The sequence below is a fragment of the Ammospiza nelsoni genome, chromosome Z (assembly GCF_027579445.1).
Source record: "Ammospiza nelsoni isolate bAmmNel1 chromosome Z, bAmmNel1.pri, whole genome shotgun sequence".
Lineage (NCBI taxonomy): Eukaryota > Metazoa > Chordata > Aves > Passeriformes > Passerellidae > Ammospiza > Ammospiza nelsoni.
The window spans coordinates 44,409,336-44,422,344 of NC_080669.1; the positions used below are offsets into that span (position 1 = coordinate 44,409,336).

Consider the following 13,009-nt stretch of genomic DNA (forward strand, 5'->3'; position numbering starts at 1 on the left):
CTACTTGAGCACAGGCATCGAACAGATGACTTTCAGAGGGGCTTTCCAACCTCAACCATTCTATAATTCTTTGTAATTCTGTGAAATGTGTTTTATCTTTGAAATTATATTTGTCAGATTTAAGGTGGCAATTCTTTATTCCCAAGAGTAGTAGATAGTGAAGACCAGGACTAACAATAGAACTCTAATACAGTTTAGAAAGTCATCTATAAAAGGTGCTCGCTGAAGTCATTATGAAACAAAATGTGAACTTGGTTTTGTGGAAAGATAAACTTAATAATTATCTGGAGCTGGGAGAGAGGCAGAAAAACATGCTTTTTTCCTCACCACACTGTACAGTCTTTTGCTTTTTTCCTGTGTTGCTATGTTCGTGGCTTTGGTACTTAAACCAGTTTCAAGTTTAAAGACTATCTGCCTGCCCACAGCCTAGTTTCAGTATGTAGTGCTGAGGTATGAAAAGGACTAGTAATATCAGTGCAATACTTTAAATCTACTAAAAGACAATTTTTGAACAATGTTTTATGACACAGTCTTTCAAGAAATATCTAAACAGAACAGAAATTTGAAGTTACAGTAGTAAAAATACTGTAATGACTCTACAAAGGGTTCTACAGGTAGTTTTGCCTTATGTCTCTGACTTGAGAATTTGACTTTTGTGTCTGAGAATGAAAAAGACCTGTAAGTAATGGCTTTGCATGAAATGGAATAGAAGAACAGTGCTTCATTTCTTAAAATGTTTCTTCCACAAGTGTTGTAGTATGTATCCAACTGCACGTGTGTTTTTTTTCTAAGCTACATCTATATTGTAAACACATTCTGGTCTCAGTAAATTGTAAACATATTGCAAAGACAGCTGCATACTTAACAACGAAGAAGGTCAAGCTATGATACTGCCATATTGACTTGTATGGAATTATTATTATCTGAGAAGATCACAGTCTTAAAATGCTCAAAAAGAACATATATACGGTTCAGAAAAAATATGCCAGCTGTAGTCATCCTAGCCTATTTACTGAATACTTTATTTTTAAATATTTTTAGGTATATCAAAGTATACCTAATATATAAAAATTACTACATATTAAAATTTAGTTTAGTAATTTTTCTTGGTAATGCTACACATGCACAGATTTGTTCTCTCTTGCCTTTGAAGATATTTGGTTTATGCTTTTGATGCCTGAGTACACGTTAAAAAATGTTCTAACTCATGAAGCATATATATTTTAATTGTTTCTGTTGTAGGTCTCATGCAGTGGCATGTGTCAATCAATTTATCATCAGCAGAACTCAAGCTCTTATGTTGCACATAGATTCTTTTATTGAGGTGGGTATATATTCTTGGTTGGAGTTTTAAGTCAAATTACCTATCTGATTTATCAAGAGGTTTGAACTATGTTTTACAACCACCTCTACCCCTAAACTCTCCATTTCTTATTGCTCATTCTTAGCTTAAGCCTCCATGCATTGAAGTTCACTCTATATGCTTGTGCTCAGAGCTAACTACAATGTAAGCTAAAGAAGTAGGTATATTTCAACAGATGTTTCCTTTTCCTAAGTAGGGAAAGCTCTTGTTGTGTAAAGGCACAAAAGTAATGGCAGCAGTCTGTCCCATACCTGTCCTGAGAAGTGCATGTCACTAGGCCTGTCTGCCTGTCAGAGTAGTGTTACAGAACTTGGATGAGAAGGTTCTGGGTTCTCTAGAGTATTTTATTTGCTCCTCTTATGTACTAACACAATTTATATTAGGACCAAATATAATCCAGAAGTACTGTTCTTGTGCCAGGGTTAATACACAGTATCATATTTATGTATAAAAATATACACTGAGAGACTGAAGAGTTAATTTGCTAACCTGTATGTCTTTAAAAAATAAAATAGTATTCTAAAGTGTGCGTTGGACAACTACAGAGATACATCTATCTCTTTTAGTCAGCCAGTAATGTAAATTCTAATAAAGTTGAACATGATGAATTGAGGTTTTTCAACTGTTACTACTTTCTAACAGAATCTTTTTGCACTGGCTGGTGATGAGGAGCCTGAAGTACGCAAAAATGTTTGCCGTGCTCTTGTAATGTTGCTGGAAGTTCGAATGGATCGTCTCCTTCCTCATATGATTAGTATAGTTGAGGTGAGTCTCATTTCCTGGATGTTCTGCAGATTCCCCTGTTTGACATTGCAGAAATAATGAACAAAAAGCATTCATCAGAATGTTGTTGTTCTTGCACTTGCTAGCTCTTTGTTTCCCTTTAAGACTGAGATTGCAAAACATTATTCTTATATAATTGCAAATTGACTTTGTATTTCACAGGCAGTGCATATGGCAGTTGTTTATTCTTCGTTAAATCAATTATCCCAGAATGCCCAGGATCACAGCCAGGCATTGCATGACCCTAAGTGCAAAGATTGTGTTAAAAAATCTAGCACTAGTGCTGAAACTGCTAAAGTTTACACATTGAAGCTGTCACTTTTTCGGGTGTGTTGACCGTAACAAGGATAAAGCATGTTGTTTTACATTGCTGAGGTGCTCTTTGAGCTGCTAATGAAAAAGATTGAACATAAATGTTCTATTTTATACAAGTAATTTATTTTTATATTGTGTAGTACATGCTTCAAAGGACGCAGGATCAAGATGAAAATGTGGCTCTGGAGGCATGTGAATTTTGGCTGACTTTGGCTGAACAGCCAATTTGTAAAGAGGTATTATGTCGGCATCTTACTAAGTAAGTATCAAGAATTGCAGCTCATATTTATTTTCAGACAGTCCTCTTAAAATTTCAGTTGACTTGGTCATGGATCCTCTTAGAGACAGTGTATATGGCTTGCAGTATGCTTAGAAGAATTCCATGGCTAGTTCTTGTTCCTAGTAAAATTGAAAAAACTTCTGTCTGTTTCAGACCCCGTGAACTCCAGAAACAATTTAACTGTGTCACTGTAGTGCTTACCTCAAATTTAATAAGCTGTTACACTTCACATGAATGCAAAATGCACTTAAGTGAACAACTCTATGTGACATTACCCATAATATCTCATGTATGAACATGTCATCTTGACTACTGCTATGTAGGCATCTCTATGCAGTGCTTCAGTGTGCATTGTCATGCAAAGGGTTCTTCATTTTAAAAAGAGCATAAAATAAAATGACACATCTTGGATTTAGGAATCTTTTTTTTATAAATTACTCTTACAAGTTAACTTGAAGAAAGCCTGTACAATTTGTTCCTTCATACTTCTGTAACGTGATGGTTTGAGTTTCAAAACCTACTTCTTCAAAGTTTCAAAAAGTCTTCCTATGCCTCAAGAAACAGATCTTTGAATGGGAGTAAACATCCATGTGTGTAGTGTAAATCTTTTTTTTTGCAACAGTGCTTGCAATTTCCTCCAGACTAATTTGAAATCTTTTACAACAGGAAATTAGTTTTTCAGTGTTGCCATCAAATGAATACTCTCTTTTCATTTATGAAGACTTTTTAAAAATGGACAGAGTTCTGTCAAAGTTTTGAGTGGAAGAATAGAATGACAGGAGATGCATCCTTTTCAGCAGAAAATAGCATTATAGATGTGAAGTAATTAAAATAGAAAACAATTTTTTTTTCCTAACCAATTAACAAGTAGAAATTTGAGATTAAAACATGTACTGTTGCAGAGAAAGACTAGGAGTTAAAACCAGAAGAATAAGTGTTACAAGAAATTATTTTTAAATTTCACAATGGTCTGATTTAATTCCTACTTTTTTAGTTCAAAAGGCAAAAGAAGTCTCTACACACACCACATAGTTAACAGCTACTAGCATTAAATCTCTTTTCGCCTACATGAGCCTTAACACTGCAACAGCATCACACTCATTTTTTTAAAAAGCTTTTAAATTTCTAGAAAAATAAATTATTAAAAGTCACATCATGTTTTCCCCAAAATCTTTCAATGTCATGTATGTTTAAGGCAACTTACTTGTTGGTGAGTCTTGTTTGACTAGGAAGCTATATAAACTTGTCACTATTTGATAATCTTAAAATTTTGTATGTTAAATTAAAAGTGGGACAGGATCTTCTCAAAACTTGTTCATCTGGTTTCTAATATCTGTTCCATTTTATGCCTGGGAACTTCTTTATAAAATGTATACTTCACAAAGTATGCTGCAGAAATGCCAATGACAATATTTATATTTACTATTCCTTCATTTAAGGTTTTGAACATAATGTGGCACTTCCGTGTGTGAATATTAGAGCAAGCTTGATACCTTCAAAAACAATACTCACCTGCAGAACATAGCAAGATTGAGTCTGTCATTGTTGTTGTGTCATCCCTGGTTATTAGTTTCATTTGGCTTATATGTGCTTACTCGTTTTTTCTTTTATTGAGGTGAACATGTTTTAATGGGAAGTATTTGCCTTTTTCCATAGTACTTTTTTAGCTGTACATCTGTATGATTGGAGCGTTATAGCCATAACCTGTTAATTAATTAAGTAAATCTTAATATGGATTAGTCAAGATTTCTGCAATGTTGAAAGCTTGTCTTACTGAAGAAATCATGAGTTGATAGGAGAGATTGATGTAGTTAGGCCTCTGTCCTTAACAATAGTGAGGTAGAGTCTTCATCAACAAGTAAATAAAGTGACAAGCACTATTGGCAAGAGTCAACTTATCACACATATTGCAGGAGTTTGAGTTCTTACTGAAAACCTGTAGATGTAATTTCTGAAAGGTGCTTCCGAATAAATTAATCAGTTGTGCCATGGGGCTACTTCTGTTTAAAAGTTTGTCATTTGAAATAACACTTTTTCTCATTACAAAGTATTGATGAATCTTATGACATAGAACTTGGCCTAGGTAATAGCTCTTTTTATCAGGCTAAGGTATTTCTCTTAAGCGTTGGGAGGTGAGGGTTACAACCAAAATTATGGCCCATATAAATTCAAACCGTTTTGCTTTTATATGTGTTACTTTATCATGTGCAAATATTTCTTTGTAGGCTGATACCTGTGCTGGTAAATGGTATGAAATATTCAGAGATTGATATTATTCTGTTGAAGGTGAGCATATGTTTCTTTTACTCTGTTGGAATACTTGCTTAGGTTCTGACCTATAAATCAGAATGGTTCAGGTCAGAATGGGCAGACCTCACCTACCATCTCTTCAGTGGAGAATTAACTTTCTGGGGCAAAGTAGGCTGTTCCAAATACTAAATGCAACTGATGCCATGTTTGTTGGAAAATAATCTGTGGCTCTCCTGCTTTGTCCCAGTCTCCTCTCACGCAGCTTAGGCAGAGCTGGGATACTATTACCATGAACTACTTCAAGAATTCAGCATTAAGAAAATGTTTAAACTAATTCTAATGCCTTCCAGGTTGAATACATAGCTTTTTCCATCACTACCTATGTCTGTGTATCAAAATTTCTGAATCACTTCTTTATATTTCATTCCCGTTGAGTAATTTTTTACCAAGAAGGTTACTTTGGGGGTGAACATACGTCTCTTCCTTGTAGCTTTCTATTGCTTTTCTGGCAAATGCAGCAGTAGAACACAGAAACAGTGGCATCTTTTTGGTTGAGCAGCACAGGTGGGATGTGAATCTTTTATGCACTTAAAAAATCTTGAACTAAAACTACACTGTTAACTTCCTTAAGCAATACAGTTGAACTAGTTTATCTAATAAAACAATTTGGTGACAGGGGGATGTTGAAGAAGATGAAGCTATTCCAGATAGTGAGCAGGATATAAGACCTCGTTTCCATCGTTCGAAGACGGTGGCTCAGCAACACGAAGAAGATGGTATTGAAGATGATGACGATGATGATGATGAACTTGATGATGATGATACTATTTCTGACTGGAATTTAAGTAGGTGAAAGTAATGTGTTGAATGCTTTGAACAAGAGCTACTTACATAGTACAAGAACCACAGTAAAAAGACAAGGAATACGAAGGCTTTTTTTTTGACTACAAAAAAAACCTGCTGACATAATTGGTGGGTTTGTTGGAGGGGAGAGCCTTTGAGATGTCACTTTGACTTTATAACTATATTGGCAAAAGCTATCCATCTGTAAGCTTATTTTGAGTATGGCAGATCGAGTTACAAATATATATTTGATACAATTCAATGGAGCTTTCAGGCCTAATATTTTAATTCTATGAAATAATAGAAATCCTGTATCATTTGGTTAAATTCAGTTTAAAAAGAGAAAAAAAAAGCTTTGCACATTGATAACTGGAGCAAGCTTAATTATTGCTGTCTTTAATTTCAATCTTCGCTCTAAAATTGGTTTGTGTTTGATTTGGTTTGGGTCGTTTTTTATTTCTATGTGAACATTCTACTGCCTATAGCCCTTACAGGTATTTCTTTTCTCAGTGAGGAATTTGCTTCTCAGTACAGTACTTTAGTTGTGAAGGTAAGAGATGGCTCTCAGGAAACCAGAGTTCAAATGTCCTGTTGTGGGAGTCATAGGACCTTTAAGTTAATAGGCTATGTTATAAGGAAAGAAAACACCACAAACTTCTTTTTTAAGTTCAGTGACAGAAAATAGCTATTAAACTTCTGACAACTCTGATTTGAATTTGCTTTGCAAACAAACTCATTGTGAAATAATGCTTTGAGATGTGGACATAGCTACATAGGGTCTTTCCTTCCCAAGACCAGAAGTTTTCACAACAGGTGAATTTCACTTCGGGCTTACGGCTGAACAATTTTGCGACATATCTGAAGAGTTATTGCTCTTGAAAATATGCATGCAAATATGCTTGTTTCTGTAAAGCTACATCTTGGGAAAAAAGTGTAGTTTTATATTCTTAAAATTCTTTTTGTCGCTGCTGTGTGTAGAGATTGCAGAATTAAATATGCATTTTCTGAGAAAGAACTCAAATGACATAAGGTGCCCTGTCATGCACAGTTTTGATTAAAACAGTGAGAAAGCTGAAGTTGTTCAGGAATGGTGGCCTAAAAGAGAAAGAGTAGAACACTTCAGAAATCTGTAATAACATATGTTATCTGGATTTGAAAAAATTTGTATTATCTGAAAATCAGAATTGCATGCCCTATTTCGTATCTAGTGTTCCATATTTGACTTCCAGTTTGAACAGAGATGAAGCACCAGCATAGCTTGACAATTACCACTATTGCTGACTAATGAGACCAGTGCAATTCTTTATGGCAGATTAAGAAAGAATTTATTTAAAATAGCTTCCTGAGAGCTGTGGCTTTGCTCAGGAGCACAGTGGATCCCCCTGCAGTGTAATGGAGTTGGAAGTATGTTCCCTCCTAGTGCACTGAGAATCCATTTGCAGCTCAGAGTTAAAATGGGGATTATATTGCCTAACTACAACTGTTTGTATAATTAGCAGAGATTAACACTGTTAATTCTCTTCAGGGAAATGTTCTGCTGCTGCTCTAGATGTCCTAGCTAATGTATTTCGTGATGAACTCCTACCACACATCTTGCCACTGTTAAAGGAATTGCTCTTCCACCCTGAGTGGGTAGTTAAAGAATCCGGTATCCTTGTTCTTGGTGCAATTGCTGAAGGTAAGGCAACAGTTCATATCAGGTTGCTGATTTTTAAATTGATTCTAAAGTAGCTTGTGTGAACATACTAATGCAAAAAAATGTGTGTCCTTAGCTGGTTTGGTTTTGGTGATTAATCTCTTCCATCTACTGATAGGTGACTACAGTTACTTTATTTTTAATTTTCAAATTTATGCATATTTGAGAGGCTAAACAGATTACATAATTTCTTTTATTTCTCATTTTCTAAACATTACAGTATAGAGGTGTTGATGTCTCTCAAAATACTAGCTTGATTTCATAGAAGATAAGTATTTAATAAATTTTATCTTTGGATTTTAAGTGTTTTCAGAAATGGAGAAGACCATTCCTGTGACTTCAGTACACTAAGATGCATTTTTTAGATGGTCCTCCAATTAAAATAGGCTAACTTCCATTCTTATTTACTTACAGTCTTGCTTGGCTTTTGCCTGAAGCTCCAGCATCTCTGATCTCTCTCCATTTTGCAAGCTGAAGAAGTAGATTTGTGTTCATGCCTGGATTATCTTTTTTTTCCCCTTACTGTCTAATGAACATAGTTTTTTTTACAGTTAATAGAAAAGTTTTAGTTGGTTTTGATATGAAGTCCAGCGAGGTGGAAGTTAGTACTTCTGGCAAATCTCAGTGTCTAATTGCCTTTGCTGACTTGAAGAGTGCAGCTTTTATTCGTGGTCAATATTGGTATGATTTTAGGAAAAATGAAGAAATTTGAATTTCTTAAGGAATCCTTTCTCATGTGATGATTTGTTGTCAAGACAGTCTTTCTCTGCTTGGTGTTTTCTTCCTTTTTCTGAGTAGACTGAAGTAGGAACTTAAAGCTTTAGAAACTTTATTTGTAGTACTTGCTGTACTGCATTCAATAAAGCATTTCTGGAGATTGGGGAAGCACTGAAGTAGAAATGTAATTGAAAATAATGTAACTTTAATTGATGATGCAATTGTTGTCTAATAATTTTAATATTTTCATTATTATGCAGTGTTATAATAATTATAATTATTATTTATGTAAGAGGAATTTTTTTAGAACCCTAAAAAAATATTTTAGTTGCTTTGTTAAAATATTTGTATTTTTAATTGCATGTTGTGTTCCTATGTGATAGAGAATGAAAATATGTCTCTCATAGTGAACAGAAAACAGTGGAATTTTTCATTATTTCTGGTACTGCAATAGCTATATTTTTCTTTCCAGGCTGCATGCAGGGTATGATTCCATATCTTCCAGAGCTAATCCCTCACCTTATTCAGTGCCTCTCTGACAAAAAGGCTCTTGTGCGCTCCATTACATGCTGGACTCTTAGTCGCTATGCACACTGGGTAGTTAGTCAACCCCCAGACACATACTTGAAGCCATTAATGACTGAGTTGCTAAAGCGTATCTTGGATAGCAACAAGAGAGTACAAGAAGCTGCCTGCAGGTAAGCCAAAGCTTAAGCAAATGTCACTGTCCATTACACTGCTTTTTTTCCCATAGGAAGCTATTTTCATGCCCTTATCAGTCAATGCATGACTCCATTTCTAGCTCTTAACTTATTCTTCCTCTTAAATTAGAGTAGATGCAACTTTCTCCCAAATTGTAATAACATGAAAAAAGTTAATGTCTATTTCTCTTATGCAGTTTGTTTGCAGAGTATCTAAAACACCAGCTTAAAAAATTTCTTGTATTAAGTTAGCTGTTTGCAACACTTACTTTCAATATTGCTGTTTCATTGACCAGAAATTTGGTCTTTTTTAAAAATGTCTGTGAACAAGGTCAGAACTGAATACAATGGAAAGCTGTCCTATCGTTAGATTACTTAAAGTATTTGTACTTAGCGTTACCAAAACATTTTGCTTATGATTATTTCAAGGGATATTATCTTTCTCTTGAAATGAGGTGTTGGGAGGTACAATGCCCTTCTCCTCCATGTCTACTTCTTAAAAAAAAATTGACTGCTTAATTAATGGATGCAACATTAATGGAATGGGAATGTGTGCACCCCCTTGTGCGTCAAAAAAATTTACATGTCAGTTTTTGTCAGACTGGAGTGTACTCAGCAAGCTTTCAATGTTTCTTCATGAAGCAGTTACATATGCCTCTGAACACCTGAAACATAATAATAGCAGTAGTAGTAGTAATAATAATAATCCTAATGGCAGCTACCCCCAAATGTCACTAGTGCCTAAGGAGAGTGATGAGTTCAGAGTTCTTGGGCTAAGCTTTGCTCTAAAGGAAAATATATCCTTGCCTGAGGAAGATACAATGACTTTGTGAAATGTACTTAATAAGATTTAGGAATTAAACCCTGTTTCCTTTTTGTCTCCAAATGTCTGCAAAAATTTGGCTAACAAGTTTGGGTAGCTTTAACGTCTTTTGTCTTTATTCTATTAAAAAAAACCCCAAATGGAAAACCCAAGAAACCAAACAAAACAAACAAGGAACCAAAAAAAATCCTCAAAGGAGACTTTTCCACTTCTCCTCAAACTTTCCTTGTCCAGAACATGGCTGAAAATCTGCATTTAGTCAAACACAGCTGTGTTGTGGTGTAGTTAAATAACCTCACCTGGTGCTTATGATAGATGTGCAATGGGACATGGAAACCAGGAAATCTAGAATGGAAATACTAAAAATTACAGTACACTTGATTTTTTTTATTATTATAAGTCCATTGTCAGACATGGAGTGTGTTTTGAGATACTTTCTTTTGAGCAGAAATTCACTAAAATTACTGTTACAACTAAAAATAAACTGGGAAACTTCACTGTAAGGAAAATGTAGTTGTCACAAGTCAAAACGTATTTATTAGCTTTTTTAATTGTAAGGAAATACAGTGAACCTTCTTGGAAAACAGCAAAGAGCTTCATCCCAGCACTGAGTAGTTGCATACATTGTTTATGTCTACCAAATTGAAGATTGAACACAGGATACTGTATGTTTTTGTTCCTAAATTCAGTATGCTAGCAGATTTCTAACATTCACTTCTGTACTTTCAAAAAACTGCTTCTTGGTGGCGACACACAGAATGATATTTTACTGAAAGACATTTATTTTCCTGCTCAAGCTGTATGCCTTTCTGAAAGAATACTTCATAATAAAATAAAAAATAAATAGTTCAATAAATAAAGTAAGAAAGCTAGCTATTTAGAGCTCACAGTTCTCTTTTGTTAAAAAAACTGCATTTCTCTATTTGGTAGCACACAGTGGAGTGTTCATCTCTTGCAGTGGTGCATGCATTTTAGTGCAGATACTAGCTAATAATAATCTTATTGAGAGAGCTAGGCCAGTATATCTTCAATAGCTCAATAATTTTTTCCTTAATGTTTCTCTGAAGCGGTGTCTCTGGTGTGGGGGAATTTTTTTTATTTTGTTTCATTTTGGATGGGTTTTCTTAATGCTGCTGCTGAAACACTGGACAGATAAGCTGAAAAGTATCTATGATGTCATGATGTATGCTTTGACCAAGAGCAGCTAAAACTGTTCATCCTCTGTATTGGTTTTAGTTTTCCATGTCTTTTTATGTATTTTTCTATGTCGTGAAAAACTTACAGTACAAGGTGATGTTTGCATTGTACTGGCACAGCAGCATCAAAATGGCTAGGTGCAGCTACTGCAAACATTAAAGATAGTGGTCCATTTTTAATTTAAATAATCAGCTTTTGTGGTGCTTCCTTCTATTTTAGTTAGTATATTGTAACTGTTTGGCTAATGCTTTTCTTTTAAGTGGGGCACTCCCTAAGGAATTCTATGGCAATACTTTAAAATTTTGTTCTTCACAATGTAAGAGCTGGATCCTTATGGGGGATTTTGTTAAAAAAGATCAAAGTTATTTAAGTACCACCTTTTTGGAAGTATATCTTACATGAATTTGAGGACTTAAATATAGCTTTATGTTTAAACAGATAGAGGTTAAGTAGGGCATTTGGGGGGTGTCTTGCTTCATTATTTCCAAGGTACTAACCTGTTTTATTGTCCTTCAGTGCCTTTGCTACTCTAGAAGAGGAGGCTTGTACAGAGCTTGTTCCTTATCTTGCATATATACTTGACACTTTGGTCTTCGCATTTAGTAAATACCAGCATAAAAACCTGCTCATTCTTTATGATGCTATAGGAACTCTGGCAGATTCTGTAGGACATCATCTAAATAAACCAGTGAGTATACTTTATGTTCTGTAGAAGGACTTACTATATTTTAAAAACTTGTTCAGTGTTTTTTGTAGTGTGCTTTAGATGTTATAAACCAGAAATGCTGATATTTCCATTTACCTTTTATTAGTACTACATGCTTACTGATAAAATACATAGACTTCACGTAATTCTCCCACTACACAAATATTTGCCATTTTGAGTGAACAATCAGAAGTGTGTGATTTGTTGTCAAATGTGCTGTTCGTCATGGTTTTCTACATGCTTCAAGTTTTTTTTAGCTCAGAGGAGATATCACTATAGATACTCCATTTGGACAAAGCACAGATAACACACAGGCAAATGTGGTGGGGTTTTTTTTAGTGTACACGTTTTAATTAGTAGAAGATGCACATGTCATGTATTTGCATCTTATGATGGTTATTGAGACTTGTTTTATTTCTCTATAGCACATCAAATTACATATATGTCCTAAAAAAAAAATATTTTTCATTGTTTCCATTTTACTTGCCATCTGCACCCCACAACAGCAAAGGACCTGTTTTGCAGTCTCTCTCTGAGCCTGGCAACCTTGATATTTTACAGTACCAGGAGGAAGCTAAATGGCAGCTCCTGATGAGGGTGGGACTTCGTTTAGTCAGTTAGAATTTTGTACCTTTGGACATAGCAAAAGCAGTTGCCTCTTTGGATATCTTCTGCAAGCAACAGCACTTTAGAGATGCCTTGCTTAGTGTCCTTGTGACTGTGGCTGTGCAGTGGCAAGGAATCCAGCTTTATATAGAAGGGCTAAGTGCCTTCTTCTCGAGAGATAGGAAATTACTTTCTTTGTGGATTGTTAGTTTGAGGAAGAAGTTTCAGAGAACTTGTGGTCATGGATCTAGGGTTATAGCATCAGGGCAGTAGAAGATGGTTGAGAATAGCAGATGGCACATGTAGAGCCACAATGTAAATATAAAAATGTTTTCTGCACGCCTTGTGGCAGTCAGATAGATAACCTGGGCAGGTATGCTAAAACCAAACCTGGAGGAAAAGATTCACTTTGTAAAGGTACTTATGTGCTTTAGGAAAAAATATCAAATGCAAATTGTAAAATCTAATATTAAAATATTTCTATGAATTGCAATAGTGATTGAATTATAGTACACCTGTCTGTTCCTTCATTTGAAAAAGTAGAATATATCTCGGTTCATTTTAAACTTTGAAATAGAATAGTATGCAGTAAAGTGTTTTAGCAGCATTCTCATTCTAAACAGGAATATATTCAGATGCTAATGCCTCCATTAATCCAGAAGTGGAACATGCTGAAGGATGAAGATAAAGATCTCTTCCCTTTATTAGAGGTAAATGTTAAAATGTGAA

The 13,009-nt window shown here is 34.9% G+C and overlaps 1 protein-coding gene across 1 annotated transcript in view; it reads left to right on the top strand.

Moving 5' to 3' along the window:
* The window catches only part of TNPO1 (transportin 1), a 73,510-nt gene that overhangs the window by 42,554 nt on the left and 17,947 nt on the right, over positions 1-13,009 (top strand). The window contains exons 8-16 of the mRNA XM_059491843.1: positions 1,243-1,324; positions 2,006-2,128; positions 2,602-2,720; positions 4,967-5,027; positions 5,668-5,836; positions 7,360-7,512; positions 8,720-8,945; positions 11,485-11,656; positions 12,904-12,990. Coding sequence (XP_059347826.1) covers positions 1,243-1,324; positions 2,006-2,128; positions 2,602-2,720; positions 4,967-5,027; positions 5,668-5,836; positions 7,360-7,512; positions 8,720-8,945; positions 11,485-11,656; positions 12,904-12,990 — 1,192 coding nt within the window. The remainder of the gene's footprint in view (positions 1-1,242; positions 1,325-2,005; positions 2,129-2,601; positions 2,721-4,966; positions 5,028-5,667; positions 5,837-7,359; positions 7,513-8,719; positions 8,946-11,484; positions 11,657-12,903; positions 12,991-13,009) is intronic.